At 39.8% G+C, this 17,165-nt stretch overlaps 1 protein-coding gene across 1 annotated transcript in view; it reads right to left on the bottom strand.

The window, feature by feature from the left end:
• Nucleotides 1-17,165, bottom strand: part of LOC135084154 (fibrillin-1-like) — a 60,324-nt gene that overhangs the window by 29,406 nt on the left and 13,753 nt on the right. Inside the window, exons 8-13 of the mRNA XM_063978898.1 lie at nucleotides 14,389-14,550; nucleotides 13,645-13,830; nucleotides 12,860-13,009; nucleotides 8,233-8,335; nucleotides 8,085-8,146; nucleotides 7,504-7,632 (exon numbers count right to left, since the gene is read on the bottom strand). Of these exons, the coding sequence (XP_063834968.1) occupies nucleotides 7,504-7,632; nucleotides 8,085-8,146; nucleotides 8,233-8,335; nucleotides 12,860-13,009; nucleotides 13,645-13,830; nucleotides 14,389-14,550 (792 nt within the window). The remainder of the gene's footprint in view (nucleotides 1-7,503; nucleotides 7,633-8,084; nucleotides 8,147-8,232; nucleotides 8,336-12,859; nucleotides 13,010-13,644; nucleotides 13,831-14,388; nucleotides 14,551-17,165) is intronic.

Genomic DNA, 17,165 nt, shown 5'->3' with positions numbered 1-17,165 from the left:
CACTCACTCACTCACTGACTGATCAGGGGTATTTTTGGGGTATTTAGAGGGGAGAGGGGTAAAATTGTTGTTGTTTGTTTTAAACTAGATTTTTTGACTGCCAGCTTTATTAAATTTTTTGAACCAAAAAACAAAATGGCGGCACTTTTTGAAACTCCAACTTTTTTGTTTTTCATCCTGAATTTTTTCCTTTTTGGGAGTTTATTAGGGTTGCCAAGGTGTGTTAAAAAATGTGAGAAAAAAATGGAAAAACAAAATGGCCGCGCCGCCATCTTGGATTGAAAACGCGATTTCAGGGGTGTTTTTGGGGAGGTGTCATTCCGAGATGCGCCATTGTTTTTGAAAAATTCTTTTGAGTTTTTGTGACTTGTATAGTCTGCTTCAAGGCCACATTTACAGATTATCAAAAAACAAGATGGCGGCTGAGCCGTCGGCCATTTTGTTGCGAGCATAAAAATTGTCAAAGTTTGACAGCAGTTTTCCGGTAGATGGCGACACCGGAGTGGGGTACAATGTTCCGGGCGATTGTTGGTCTGTTATTCGAGTGTTGCCATGAATAGGAAAAAACTACCATTTTGGTAGAAAATTTTCCACCACGGCCCCGGATAGTAGAAAATGGAAATTTCCAAAAATTCCATAAAGTTGGTATGCAGTCTGGTGACATTTGGGGACCCGAATGACATTTCACCATTTTTATCAAAACAGTCTGGCAACACTGAAAGTTATGGGGAAAAGTTTTTTTTGCGACATGGGTGTCTTTAAAGTTAGTGACAGACAGAAAGAATTATGGCAGAAAAAAAATAAAAATGAGGTTTGGTCGGATATACGACCCAGATTATGGGAAAAATCCGAAATGTCAAAAAATCAAGATGGCGGTTGAGCAGGCGGCCATTTTGTAAAAAGTTGAAAATTTCGAATTTTTGGGATTCATTTTTCGAGTACATGGCAACATTTTGGAAAGTCGAGTTGTATGAGGCGGTTGTGTGTCTTGTCGAGAGGTTTCGCTTGGGTGAAGAAATTTCTCCAGTGTTGCCACACTTTGGGAGATTTGGTCCAAAAATGTCGAAAGTAGAAATAACGACTTCCGGTCAAAAATTTGGATGACGCCTCCTGCAAAGGGGTCGTGCAAATGACATTTGACCATTTTCATCTCGATCACCTGGCAACACTGGGAGCTACGCGGAAAAGTATTTTTTTCGACATGGGTGTCTTTAAAGTTAAGGACGGACAGAAGGAGATATGGGAGGAAAAGTCTAAAAATGGGGTTTGGTCGGTTATACGATCCAGACTATGGGAAAAATCCAAAATGTCAGAAAATCAAGATGGCGGCTGAGCTGGCGGCCATTTTGTAAAAAGTTTCAGATTTTCGATTTTTCAAATGCGTTTTTCGGGTAGTTGGCAACATTCGGGAAAGTCAGGTTGTATGGGGCGATTACGTAGTTTGTCAAGGAGTATCGATTGGAAAACCAAAAATTTCCAGTGTTGCCATGCTTTGGGAGATTTGGTCCAAAAATGTAAAAAATGGAAATAACGGCTTTCGGTCAGAAATTTTGATGACGCCTCCTGCAAATAGGTCAAACTAATGACATTTGACTATTTTTATCTCGATCACCTGGCAACACTGGGAGTTAGGGGAACTCAAAGTTTTGGGACATGGGTGGTTTGAAGGAAATGTAGAAACAAATGAATTCGGGATTGGGTGAAGCTAGAAAAAAAGTAAAAATGGGGTTCGGCGCGGAAAATGGTCCAGATTAAGGCAAAAATGCAAAATTTTGGAAATCCAAGATGGCCGCCAAGCGTTCACCCGTTTTCCTAAAGGGACTAAATTCTCCATACAAATTGTATGCAAGGGGGCTTAGGTTACGCCTGTGAGTCGCCATAGATTTATTTTTAATGCGTCAAAAAAGGACTAGAGCCCAGTGACAAACAGAAAGGCGAGGCCGAAGGCCGAGCGATGGTTCAAATCCCCACAGTCGCCATAGATTTACTTGTGTTGCGTCAAAAAAGCAAAAGAGCCTTGCGACAAACGATAAACGCCCCGTGTAATTTTTGCGAGGCCGAAGGCCGAGCTCCGAATGCGAGGCCGCAGGCCGAGCGCCGCGTAGGGCGAAGCCCGGAGCGGCCAGCATCGCAGATCTAGCTTTTGTAGCCCGCGTAGCGGGCGACCAAAGCTAGTATATATATATATATATATATCTATATTATATAAAGCTCGTATATTATATAAAGCTCGATTACCACTGACTCACTGACTTATTATATAAAGCTCGATTACCACTGACTCACTGACTGACTCACTGATCAGGGGTATTTTTGGGGTATTTAGAGGGGAGAGGGGTAAAATTGTAGGTGTTTATCTCAAACTAGATTTTTCGACTGCCAGCTTTACTGGATTTTTTGAACCAAAAAACAAAATGGCGGCATTTTTTGAGACATCAACTTTTTTGTCTCTGGTCCTGAATTTTTTCTTTTTTGGTGGTTTGTTGGGGTTGCCAAGGTGTGTTCAAAAATGTGAGAAAAAAATGGAAAAACAAAATGGCCGCGCCGCCATCTTGGATTGAAAACGCGTTTTCAGGGGTGTTTTTGGGGAGCTGTAACTTTTTGATGCGCAATTGTTTTTGAAAAATTCTTTTGAGTATTTGTGACATGTATAGTCTGCTTCAGAGCCCCATTCACAGATTATCAAAAAACAAGATGGCGGCTGAGCCGTCGGCCATTTTGTTGCGAGCATAAAAATTCCCAAAGTTTGACAGCAATTTTCCGGTAGATGGCGACACCGGAGTGGGGTACAATGTTCCGGGCGATTGTTGGTCTGTTATTCGAGTGTTGCCATGAATAGGAAAAAACTACCATTTTGGAAGAAAATTTTCCACCACGGCCCCGGATAGTAGAAAATGGAAATTTCCAAAAATTCCAAAAACTTGATATGCAGTTTGGTGACGTTTGGGGACCCGAATGACATTTCACCATTTTTACGAAAAAAGTCTGGCAACACTGAAAGTTACGGGGAAAAGTTTTTTTTGCGACATGGGTGTCTTTAAAGTTAGTGACAGACAGAAAGAATTATGGCAGAAAAAAAATAAAAATGACGTTTGGTCGCATATACGACCCAGATTATGGGAAAAATCCGAAATGTCAGAAAATCAAGATGGCGGCGGCATGGGCGGCCATTTTGTGAAAAGTTGAAAATTTTGAAATTTTGGAATTCATTTTTCGAGTAGTTGGCAACATTTTGGAAAGTCGAGTTGTATGAGGCGGTTGTGTGTCCTGTCGAAAGGTTTTGCTTGGGTGAAGAAATTTCTCCAGTGTTGCCACACTTTGGGAGATTTGGTCCAAAAATGTCGAAAGTAGAAATAACGACTTCCGGTCAAAAATTTGGACGACGCCTCCTGCAAAGGGGTCGTGCAAATGACATTTGACCATTTTCATCCCGATCACCTGGCAACACTGGGAGCTACGGGGAAATGTATTTTTTTCGACATGGGTGTCTTTAAAGTTAAGGACGGACAGAAGGAGATATGGGGGGAAAAGTCTAAAAATGGCGTTTGGTCGGTTATACGATCCAGATTATGGGAAAAATCCGAAATGTCAGAAAATCAAGATGGCGGCTGAGGTGGCGGCCATTTTTTAAAAAGTTTCAGATTTTCGATTTTTCAAATGCGTTTTTCGGGTAGTTGGCAACATTCGGGAAAGTCAGGTTGTATAGGGCGATTACGTAGTTTGTCAAGGAGTATCGTTTGGAAAAACAACAATTTCCAGTGTTGCCATACTTTTTTGAGATTTGATCCAAAAATGAAAAAAATTGAACTAACGCCTTTCGGTCAAAAATTTGGATGACGCCTCCTGCAAATAGGTCAAACTAATGACATTTGACCATTTTCATCTCGATCACCTGGCAACACTGGGAATTACGGGAACACAAAATTTTGTGACATAGGTGTTTTTAAGGCGTTGCTCCTCGGGACTGGGTGAAGTTAGAAAAAAAGTAAAAATGGCGTTCGGCGCGGAAAATGGTCCAGATTAAGGCAAAAATGCAAAATTTTGGAAATCCAAGATGGCCGCCAAGCGTTCACCCGTTTTCATAAAGGGACTAAATTCTCCATACAAATTGTATGCAGGGGGGCTTAGCTAACGTAGAAAAAGGCGAGGCCGAAGGCCGAGCGATAGTTTAAAGCCTGTGAGTCGCCATAGATTTATTTTTAATGCGTCAAAAAAGGACTAGAGCCCAGTGACAGACAGAAAGGCGAGGCCGAAGGCCGAGCGATGGTTCAAATCCCGAGAGTTACCACAGTTAAACTTGTGTTGCATCAAAAAAGCACAAGAGCACAGTGACAGACAATAAACACCCCCTGTAATTTTTGCGAGGCCGAAGGCCGAGCTCCGAATGCGAGGCCGCAGGCCGAGCGCCGCGTAGGGCGAAGCCCGGAGCGGCCAGCATCGCAGATCTAGCTTTTGTAGCCCGCGTAGCGGGCGACCAAAGCTAGTCTATAATATATAAAGCTCGATTACCACTCACTCACTCACTGACTGATCAGGGGTATTTTTGGGGTATTTAGAGGGGAGAGGGGTAAAATTGTTGTTGTTTGTTTTAAACTAGATTTTTTGACTGCCAGCTTTATTAAATTTTTTGAACCAAAAAACAAAATGGCGGCACTTTTTGAAACTCCAACTTTTTTGTTTTTCATCCTGAATTTTTTCCTTTTTGGGAGTTTATTAGGGTTGCCAAGGTGTGTTAAAAAATGTGAGAAAAAAATGGAAAAACAAAATGGCCGCGCCGCCATCTTGGATTGAAAACGCGATTTCAGGGGTGTTTTTGGGGAGGTGTCATTCCGAGATGCGCCATTGTTTTTGAAAAATTCTTTTGAGTTTTTGTGACTTGTATAGTCTGCTTCAAGGCCACATTTACAGATTATCAAAAAACAAGATGGCGGCTGAGCCGTCGGCCATTTTGTTGCGAGCATAAAAATTGTCAAAGTTTGACAGCAGTTTTCCGGTAGATGGCGACACCGGAGTGGGGTACAATGTTCCGGGCGATTGTTGGTCTGTTATTCGAGTGTTGCCATGAACCGGAAAAAACTACCATTTTGGAAGAAAATTTTCCACCACGGCCCCGGATAGTAGAAAATGGAAATTTCCAAAAATTCCATAAACTTGGAATGCAGTCTGGTGACATTTGGGGACCCGAATGACATTTCAGCATTTTTATGAAAAAAGTCTGGCAACACTGAAAGTTATGGGGAAAAGATTTTTTTGCGACATGGGTGTCTTTAAAGTTAGTGACAGACAGAAAGAATTATGGCAGAAAAAAAATAAAAATGACATTTGGTCGGATATACGACCCAGACTATGGGAAAAATCCGAAATGTCAGAAAATCAAGATGGCGGCTGAGCGGGCGGCCATTTTGTAAAAAGTTGAAAATTTCGAAATTTTAGAATGCATTTTTCGAGTAGTTGGCAACACTTTGGAAAGTCGAGTTGTATGAAGCGGTTGTGTGTCTTGTCGAGAGGTTTCGCTTGGGTGAAGAAATTTCCCCAGTGTTGCCACACTTTCTGAGATTTGGTCCAAAAATGTCGAAAGTAGAAATAACGACTTCCGGTCAAAAATTTGGACGACGCCTCCTGCAAAAGGGTCGTGCAAATGACATTTGACCATTTTCATCTCGATCACCTGGCAACACTGGGAGCTACGGGGAAAAGTATTTTTTTCGACATGGGTGTCTTTAAAGTTAAGGACGGACAGAAGGAGATATGGGGGAAAAAATCCAAAAATGGGGTTCGGTCGGTTATACGACCCAGACTATGGGAAAAATCCGAAATGTCAGAAATTCAAGATGGCGGCTTAGCGAGCGGCCATTTTGTAAAAAGTATCAGTTTTCTGATTTTTCAAATGCATTTTTCGGGTAGTTGGCAACATTTGGGAAAGTCGAGTTGTATGGGGCGATTACGTAGTTTGTCAAGGAGTGTCGTTTGGAAAAACAATGATTCCCAGTGTTGCCATACTTTAAGAGTTTTGGTCAAAAAATGTAAAAAAAGGAAATAACGACTTTCGGTCAAAAATTTGGATGACGCCTCCTGCAAATAGGTCAAAGTAATGACATTTGACCATTTTTAGCTCGATGACCTGGCAACACTGGGAGTTACGGAAACTCAAAATTTCGGGTAGTTGGCAACATTTGGGAAAGTCGAGTTGTATGGGGCGATTACGTAGTTTGTCAAGGAGTGTCGTTTGGAAAAACAATGATTCCCAGTGTTGCCATACTTTAAGAGTTTTGGTCAAAAAATGTAAAAAAAGGAAATAACGACTTTCGGTCAAAAATTTGGATGACGGGAAAAATTTGGATGATCAAAAATTTTGGGACATGGGTGGTTTTAAGGAATTGTTTTACGGGATTGGGTGAAGTTAGAAAAAAAGTAAAAATGGGGTTCGGCGCGGAAAATGGTCCAGATTAAGGCAAAAATGCAAAATTTTGGAAATCCAAGATGGCCGCCAAGCGTTCACCCGTTTTCCTAAAGGGACTAAATTCTCCATACAAATTGTATGCAGGGGGGCTTAGCTAACGTAGAAAAAGGCGAGGCCGAAGGCCGAGCGATAGTTTAAAGCCCAAGAGTTGCCATAAATTTATTTTTAATGCGTCAAAAAAGGACTAGAGCCCAGTGACAGACAGAAAGGCGAGGCCGAAAGCCGAGCGATGGTTCAAATCCCGAGAGTTACCATAGTTAAACTTGTGTTGCGTCAAAAAAGCACAAGAGCACCGCGACAGACAATAAACGCCCCCTGTAATTTTTGCGAGGCCGAAGGCCGAGCTCCGAATGCGAGGCCGCAGGCCGAGCGCCGCGTAGGGCGAAGCCCGGAGCGGCCAGCATCGCAGATCTAGCTTTTGTAGCCCGCGTAGCGGGCGACCAAAGCTAGTCATTAGTATAACATTAATAGCAGGGTTACCATCTGAAATCGGCTATTATTGGCTATTAATGGCTAATAACTGCTTTTAATCCGTTATTAGCCAATTGCTATTAATCGGATTATTAGCACTTACCCATCTCTAACTAGGGCCTTTGGTTTTATGCTATAGATCGTTTTATCCACGAAGACGCGCCCCACGAATTTTTGGTCAAGAAAAGCGCGGGAAGCGGGGAGTTTGATCCAAGCGTCATTACTGTAGTGTGCGTGTGCACTCATGGATAATTTAGCGTGTACCGATAACACTCAAACATTAGCGGAAGAATGGTGGGAAGCGTTTTCGTGGATGAAACGATCTATGGTCTGGTCCGGGAGCACGTAGAGTTTTGTCCAATGCCCCCAAGCTACCCATCCTTATCGCTCGCGCGTGATTATGTTGCTGTCGCGCTTGCACACTCACTGCGGGCGCCCGTCCCACAGTCGCGACAGCAATATAATTACGCGCGAGCGATAAGGATGGGTAGCTTGGGGGCATTGGACAAAACTCTACGTGCTCCCGGACCAGACTAATACGCCTCTGCTTAAGAGAAGTTATAAGCTCTTACCAACACAAGCGCCGGTGGTGGCATCCAGCTCAAAGCCGAGCTTACAGTGACACTCGTGGCTGCCGTTGGTGTTTAAGCAATTCTGATACGGATCGCACAGGTGCGTGCCCTCCACGCACTCGTCGATATCTGGAAAGAGGTTATAATACAATTTCCAATGACAGATTAACTTTCCGCCCGGGACTAACTTGACATTCACTGATTGGGTTTTTATTGACAGTCAAGCTGTAGATCCTGGCTACACAGGAGTTGCAGTGGTGGGAACGAGGGGTGGGAATAGTCCCGTTAGTAAATAATTTGAGGCGACAATAAAATAAAACCAAACACTCTCAATTTCGGGCTGCTGATAGTTGAATAATCGGTACTGAGAGTCTGTAGTCATCGTATTTGGACTGGTGGAAACAGCTTTGTAATGAACAGCCCGACCATTAATCCTTTCTGTTAAAAAGTTTTCACTGTACTGGTCTTTGGTCTAAGGGTTTTGTGTAACAATTTTTACTGCGTAATATGCAGAATCACATAAAAATTGATAAAGCAGATGATAAGAAGAATAGAGATGAAGAAGGAGTTCAGATTCTTACCCTCACAAAGGAAAGATCCCGGCTTCTGACGCATCCCGTCGGGACAATCATGCGTCGATGTCCTGAAGCAATACATTTTTGCCATTAAAACATTATGTAACTACATGAGTAATGGTATAAAAGAAGTAAGCAAGTATAGTAGTTGTACCTGGTAATCTGTGATTTGGGTCTGCAGTGATATAGTCCTAGTTCATTGACGCACACCTGGTCTGGTCTGCAAACGTCTTCGCTGTCTTCACATTCATCAATATCTGTTGAATATACAAAACTGAATGAATATACACAAAACTGAAGATAGAAGAAGCTAGACTGGAGAAACTCGAAAAAATTTGGATTATTTAAGTCTACTGGAACTTAGATCACTATCTAAAGCTGTCATAGTAATACTGCTAATAATGATCCCATTGGAAGTCTAACTTGAAGAACTCTTAAGAGAATTGACTGAGCAAACCCCAGCAGTTTTAGATGAAAGCTACATAAAACTGTTTTTATTATAAATGAAAGAAAGAAAAAGTATTTATTTGATGCAATAATAACTAAAGCTGGACAATAGGATACAAGTACCGAAATTTCGGCCGTGACGGCAACTATAGGTATTATAGCGTCACAGGTGTGAGAGAGGCACGTGGAGGTGTTTTTGTGACTGTCAAACGTTAGCGAGACTTTCAGATTTGTATGCTGTGTCACGTCATAATATGGTACAATGTTACTCTTCCCGTACCGCTTCCATACATGAGGCACTGACTCAGTTAAACGTATATAATATAATATACATAGCTGGGCACCGTTAATCAAATAGTTAACTTCGTTAATCGTTAATCCGTTACTAAAAAAATTAACTTCGTTAAACGTTAAAACGTTACATTTCGGAAGATTTAACGCAAGTTAACGTTAATCGTTAATCCGTTAACATGTGATATTAAGACGAATAAAATACCAATAAATTCGAAAGCTTGTATCCTCTGTAGAATTTATTCCTCTTTTATGTTTGCGCTACAAGCTTTCCAAATTGTTTGAACCTTGCATAATATAAATTGTGGATTTTTAACTTCTTAATTAAGAAAATAAAAATCTAAAAAAACATATGATACCAACTACCAACGAAAATTGTTTTGAACGAGATCTAGTAAGTAGTTTTTTTTTTATTACCTCGTAAATCGTAAACCGCTTACCTATTACCGCGTAATCTTTCATACAAATAACTTAAATTTAAAAAAAAAAAAAAAAAATCAATGGTACGGAACCCTTTGTGCGTGAGTCCGACACGTACTTGGCCGGTTTTTTTTTTCGTTTTAGTACAACTGCATTTCAGAATAAAAGCTTGTTTTTGAAAGAAAGAAAGAAAGAAAGAAAAAATATTTAAAAAAGTTTTTTAAATTATAATTTTATTATACAAGAAAAATCCAACAAACCCAAACTCGATAAATTTCCTCCGTTTCGTTTAGGAATTCCTATGGCCACCTCCTGACTCCATCATCAGGACCCTGGACATCATCTAGTACTAAAGTGCTCAAAAAGATAAATCCAACGAACCCAAATCCGATGCGATTCCGCCGTTTCATTTGGGAGTTTCTATGGCCGCCTCCTGACTCCATCATCAGACCAGTTTAATGGTACCATAACTGTAGGCGATGTAGGTCGATGGGTGAACGTAGGTGATAAGATGAAATGAAAAGTCTAGGTAGGAATATTGAAAATGCGGCGCGTCCGGGTGTGCGCACAAGTACGTTCGCAGATCACGAGAGTTCGACGACGAGACGACTGTGCGACTGGCGGCTCTCGGCCGCGTGTGCGGCGCGGTGAGCCGCTAGAAGCTTCTGACCATAAAAGGATAGAGGCCTCCGGCCAATCAGCGGGCCGCATTGCTAACGGCTAGCTTGGAATGTTCTAGGCGCGCGATAATAATATTACCTACGCGCGCACCCAAATTTGCTTCTTATTATTTAATGATCCAAAAACACATACACACAGTGTAAGTTCGACATAATGGTCAATAACAGTGTACATTATTATTATTACGATGTAAATATACTCATAGGTTATTAAACATTCATACATATTTAGTTAATAGATCCCAAGCTACGTAAGTTTACTAGTTATTTAAGGATTAAATTAAGGAGAAAATTAAAATTTATTTATTTTGGTAACATAAAAAAAAATCTTATGTAGGTAAGTACTTATTTAGTGGCCTTAATGGAATGATGTTTATTCAAAAATTCGTTAAAATACCTCTGCGCTTGCAAAAATCTTTTATTTCAAACGTAGCAACGAAACGAAGCAAAAAAGTTGACCGCGCTAGTGTTGTAAGTAAGAACCTCGAGTCTTAAAAGTCTTTGTTTCGAGACTTGAGTTTATTTTTAAGACTTCACATGAATCATTGAGCCTTCCGAGTCCTTTCGAGTATTTTAAGTTCTTTGAGCTAGACTGAATCATGACATGAACTTGAGTTGGTGTATACTAATAGGCAATAATGAGTGATTTCATATCATCATCCGTATGTTATATCCTGATTGAAAATAAAATTAATCGCACAATACAAATGTAATATCAATCAAATTGCATTAAACGCAAATAATCGAATCAGAAGTATCCATCTAAAGACTGACGATTTTCTTAATCAAAAAGTTAAAACGGTCCAATAAAATAATAAACACACAGTCCTTATTCATTGCTATTTTATTTTCTTCAAACTTTTAATAAGTAAGATTCCAAGACTCGAGTGTCGTATCGTACAACACTAGCCGGCGCAGCAAACGAACTTGTCGCCGCCATTAGACACGTGCCGCCGGCCGCCGGCTAGCGCAATGTACAGTCACCAAAATAAAATTAAGAAATGCAACAAACCTTTTTTTTTACTATTCAAATTCAAATTGTGTTTATTGTTAAATCATAGGTACATAAGATAGGTCATAAATAAATACCAAGTTGGAACGGAAATAATTCGGAAATTTTATTTAACTAATTAGGCACCTACCTACCTCATCTACTTTTCTATTGTAATAGAAATGATGACATTAACGATTAATTTAAGAATGGACTTTGATTTAGGATAATTGGAATATCAATACAAACAAATTGAAGAGTTTTATTTGCTTCAATAGTCTAATTAAATGTTTCTACATAAATTGACTAGGCCATTGAATTACCTTCACAAAACAATAAGTTTGATTAATTTTTAATTATTATCTGTTATAGGATTTTACCATGAAATACTCAACACCACAATTTAGATTCGAATCAATTGAAATCGAAAGCAAGCAGATAAAATAATAAATAAATAAGTTTATTTTTTGTCGACTGTACGCCTATGCCAACTTTTCGGCTCTTGCTTTGGCGGCGTCGGCGTCTTTGTGTCAACAAAGGGCGTGCGGCTTGTCGGCATTTGTCGGCGCGTGCGCTTTGATTTAATTCAGTTTTTGAGTAGCTTTCTTGTGTGAAGGTGCGTTTTGTAGTGCTCGTGAAGTGAACTATGACGCACAGGTGCACAAATGCAAATAAATTTACTAAGACGCGCCTTAAAAATCATGGCCTTTGCTGGTTGATTTTTCGATGGTATCGTGAATCCATTTTACTGTGATCAACATAAGATAATAAGGATAGACAACGATATGAGAGTAGGCCTGCAACATTGAAGTGATAGCTCGCCCAATCAGTTGATCAGCTAATCGGCTATCAGCTGTGATGACTGCTGTGAGGCCTGTGAGTTGTTATGACGTGAGTGTAAACAACAAAAAAGTGTGCAGTGGTAGTGATCGTTGTGTGTGTTGTGTCTCGTGTTCCTGTGCAGAATGAATACACTACAGCTTTGTTGTGTGAGTAAAAAATACAGCATGTTCCATTATGTAAGACGCAATGAATTTTAATTTTTGCCAGAAAATGTAACTTTGTAAAATCATTATAAAACACATACCTACTGAAAATTTGGTAAACTTGTTCAGTGTACCGTATAGATGCCCCCATTAAACGGAATGTAGCTAGTTTAGAAGGACCCTGTATAGCCTACATTCAGGCACCATCAGTTACATATTCATACAAATGAAAGGCAAATCTAATAAGATAGTAAATTAGTTTCATAAGTAGCCATTTTAATTAATAATATTTAAATCTAGCTAAGTTGTACCTACTCTAGGTGGCCATCGTCAACAATAACATTGCATTGTCATCGTACTTACATAAGTATACCATACAGCTTAATCGGTTGAGAACTGAGGTGGAATTGTGTAAAGCAATCGTAATCATTTGACAGTTCATAACGTACGATAAAGTCAGTTACACAAAGCGTTTGACAGAATAATCGTACGTTATGAACTGTCAAATTATAACGATTGCTTTACACAATTCCACCTCTGGTATTAAATTCAGTTGTAAATAAATAAAAAAATGCATTTTAATATGTCGTTGCGTTAGTGATCTGATTACAAAAACTGTTGCTTTGGGTTCTGGAAGTTCTGGAAGCCCGGACGTACTTGTCAGAACGCGTTTTTCAGCGTGCCTGCTGTATCTTTTTGATAAATAGTAGGTACTGGATTAACGATTAACGGACTTAGGATACTTTAACGGAAGTTAACGAGTCCGTTAACAATTTTTAAAGTTAACTTAAAAGTTAATCCGTTAATAGAAATGTTAACTTCGTTAATTAACGATTAACGGATTAACGAGTTAATGCCCAGCTATGATAATATACCTATAAAAATAAACCCATTGGAAGTCTGACTTGAAGAACTCTAAAGAAAATTGACTGAGAAGCTACCAGCAGCGGTATATTGGATCCAAACCTTCGCATTTGTTAGTCCTGGGGTCGATCTTGAAACCTGGCGGGCAGTACTTGGACGCCTGGTCCTGGCAGTAGAAGCTGCCGCGCGTGTTGATGCAGAACTGGGAAATGCGGTTGCAGTCGTCTTTGTTGGTCGCGCATTCGTCTACGTCTGATGAGATAAAGTTTGTGAATATGAAAGAATTCTGGTTGGGTTTTTTGGACTGTAGACTCTGGCTACGTTGTAGAAGCAGCGGTGGAAACGTGATATCGGAATAGTATCTACCTTCTTAAGAGGTTCAAAAAAGTAATTTTCTTAAGCCACCTCAGCCCAAGCCCAGTCTCAGCTCTAGTCCTATTATTTCCTAAAGTGATCAGTGGTGGTAGGGCAAGCTATAGTCGGAACATTATTATATGTGTCCAGAAATGGTTCTATTAATAAAGAATTTGTATTTGTTTTGAATCATTTGATGAGGACATGCTCACGGAATTAACTATTACTTGACTATTAACTATTTAAGAACTGAATTTCTATATTATGGGGCTGCGAGTGCTTGGTTAGCTTTATTTGTTCTTCTCTAGAAAGTAAAGACTATCAAGTGGTCATATTATGTGTAGTAGGTAGGATACTTCTTCTTGCCGTGTCGACAGCAAACCTACACAGTGTCAGCCCAAAACTCCACCACAAGAGTAGGATGGATTCTGGATTTTGTGATGATGAGTCTTCATTTGTCGTCTAATAACGCAAACTCATTCAGTCTACCTTGTATATCGTAGATTGAAATAAGTCTTTAAAGTTCTATTTACCTTCACACTCCTCGTTCACCCCAGTTCTGAATCCAGGAGGGCAGATGTCCTCAGTAGGAGGTTTCGGAGTCTGGTTGGCCAGGTTGACGGGGTCTCCTGACACGCCTCCACACTTGTACCCTCCGATTGTATTCTCACAGAGGTAGGAGGGACACGGAGGGTGGGGGAGCTTGCACTCGTTGATGTCTGCAAGAATATTGTCCTTGTAGAGGTTCTTGTTTACAAAAAGGCAACCGTCATTGACTGATCTATTACACATGGCTCAATCCATAGAAGAAAATGAAACAATTTCCAAAATAAAATTCATCCTCTAAGGGGATGACCGGGGGTCTAAAATTTATCGTGAGCGAATGGTCAATGGAATGGATTTTTCAGTTTTCTTCTCATGGGGACACTTGAAGTCGTGTTGGTGCGCACAAAGTCCACACAAAGAAGAAGAGTCAATGGTCAAACATTTATTTATGAGATAAGTTCTTCTAGTTCAAAATTACTGATTAAAAGATGACGTTTTCGTTTTTTTCTTTTTTAGTTAGTGTGGGCCGAATCCTCCCTTTGTTAAATGTGGGCCTCTGCTAAATTAGAGAAGAGCTTTCTCCTGTTACTTTGGATTACTTATGATGTTAAAGATTGATTTCATTATTTATTCTCACTGTATGGTCTGTGATCAGGGTTTCAGTGTATAGGGGCTTTTCCCTCAAGAAAGTATATTCCTACGCAAATTCTATAAAGACCATCTCTACTTACCATCGCAAGCATTATTAGCGATATTCCTAGAGAACCCTGGAGGACACTGGCCCTTGTTAGCGACGTGGTTCTTCTTGGGGATGCAGCGGTAGGAACCCTGGATGTTGTGGCAGTCTGTGTCTGGTAGACACACGGGCGGGTCCAGGACGCACTCGTCTATGTCTGGAAGAGGAGGTAGAGTTTTAGAAAATGTCTTCAAAAATACTTCCTAAGGGTTTTTCATAATGCCCGTCATATCGATTGATTGATATGGCAAAGCTGGCAAGCTATAAGGCAAATGTAAAAATTGTCCACTCACCAAGATTGGACTATGTAAGACAACAGAATAATAATAAGTACTGTAAGACGTAGTTCATGGCTATGGTGGTCTGGCTCTTGAGTGAACTTGGATTCAGAAATTTGACTCATTCCATTTTCGTTTCAACTTTTTTTTTCTTTAATTATCTTAATAGTTCTAACTCTTGCTTGCATTATTTTTTATCGCTATTTTATCATATTACTGTAGTATTAGGTGGGTGAATATCCCAAGCACGTTTTTTACGCGGCGGAGCTGAGAATCGATGGGAGAAATGTAACTAGAGCAATGAATTTTTTTCTGTATATAGTTTAAATATTGTTTTACACGATAGCAAAGTCTTCAGGACTATAGGTAGTTATTTTATGTGCTGAAAAAAATTTCAAAGGCCTAAAATCTAATAGCGGTGGCGTGTCCTGACTCTATTTCTACTCATAAATTGTATTATTCCTTCTTTCTCGGGGATTCTAGTAATTTAAGAATAATATAGTCATAAAATACATTAAATAAGTCTTCCAAATGATATGAAAGAAATGTCATATTTCATAATTTAAGTGTTTTAAATAGCCTTTCAAAATTGTCCCACGAAAAAAAGCAATTACAGTGGCTCAATTTCGACACTCTCTTACTTCTCCAAAGAAGCTTTGAGAGACGTAGAGTTGTTCTTCCCTGCATCACTCAGCTGTGTCCTCCTGATCGGGCTATAAAGACTTGCGACTTGTGGTTTTGTTTTTCCAGTAGACACGTAAATATTTGTATCAGTGGCACAGGAATACAAAATTTTTCAATTCCGCTGTCAAGTGTATTAGTGAAAGCTTCTTACTTAGATGCTAAACGATTCTTTTACATGATTAAAGTTTGGTATTTTATTGTATCTACATACAGAAATTATTGATCAGAATTATAGTTTTCCTTATAATTTGAATTTTGTAACAGTTTTTTAATTCCGGTGGAGCAATTTCGGTGGCTCCGGTGGCGAATCTATTGCCAGAATTGGTCTTATTGGCTCTGGAGCATTGTACCTAGGTCTACTAAGGTCTCAGCCATAACTACAATATCGTCAGTGAATCGAAGTTGTCTTGATACTGAGCTCGCTCTAGCTCAGAAGCTTGAAAATCTCTAAGTGGGAGGTAGTGAAGACTTTAAGAGATTATGGTGTCTCCCTGTCTTAATTCTCGGAGCAACCAGATAAGTTTCGAGTTCTGATCTTGGAGGGGCGGGCTGATATGATGAAGTTATCATACAAGTACTTCAGAAGTTGCATGTATCAACAGTCTATTTGGCGCCATTAAAGAGACTGTAGCACAGCCCAGGTCTCGACCGAATCGAAGATGGTTTTCTTATAGTACAAAAAGGTCAAGAATAATGACTGAATATAGTATCAGTCTTCTGCATAATTTGACGCAGAATTACATAGAACGTCTTTCCGAAAATGAGGTTGTCTGGGATACTGAATGTCGGATAGCGATAAACAGTAATATTTCAGGAAAAAGCGGTAAAGCCCGAAGCAGGAGGCCTCACCTGAGTCTGGACCATCGCCGACGTCCATGTAATTCCAGATTACCACCTCCATGCCTTATTTTTTGGGTTCTGGGCCACTAAACATGATGGTATTTAAGGGGACTTTAGTATTAGCATTCCATCTAATTTCATAAGCTCAGTTGTGATTTCATCATACATACCTTGTTGTTTTTAACAGGGCATTCTAATCTCGCTCAAGCTAAAGTCTAAGATATCTTCGCTAAAGTGTCGGGATAATCTCGATTTTCAGCCTAATTACTAGTTCTTAATCTCTTCTAGCAGCTTAGGCATTTACCAAAACAAAGTCAAAGTCAAAATTTCTTTATTTGTTTAGACTAATAAATAGTTCTTACAAATCGTCATATGCTCTTAAGGAGCCTCTACATGTCTCATAATCTTTTTACCCTACCAGCGCTTCGAGACCAACATTTGGAAAGTGCTGAGAAGAAGCGCCGCAACAAACTCAGTCACCACTGTCTGCCGGTTAATATAAATAAATAGAAATAGTAGTAGTAGGTACATTCGATTCAGGAGCAGTTCACTGAATTTACCATGCATTCTTGTATGGTGTATCATAAGAATGGGTATACAAGATTGCGTGGTATATTAAACAAGGTAGTGACGCGCTAATATCTAGACTTACATATTAAGGTACTAGTAGAAATGACTCGCATACATAAATTTGAATAACTTGGATTGACCAGTCCCCGAAAGCAGCGCCTGTTCACAGACATGACGAGTGAACCAGCCATCGCTTCACTCGACCATATTAGAGGGAATGTAACGACCCGCCTCACTATCTACGGTTCTGCTATCCTCGTTATTCAACGTAGTATATTAAATTTGATCCTCGCAAATACATACTTTTGATTTATTACACATAATCGCCTCTATAATATACTTTGTATTAGAGTGAGGACTTGGATAGCTATTTAAACATCGATACTAAGCAGAATCTTAA

This window comes from Ostrinia nubilalis, chromosome 25, assembly GCF_963855985.1.
Source record: "Ostrinia nubilalis chromosome 25, ilOstNubi1.1, whole genome shotgun sequence".
Taxonomy (NCBI): domain Eukaryota; kingdom Metazoa; phylum Arthropoda; class Insecta; order Lepidoptera; family Crambidae; genus Ostrinia; species Ostrinia nubilalis.
The sequence above is the reverse complement of the archived record's forward strand: the minus strand, read 5'-3'. Positions and strand labels throughout refer to the sequence as shown.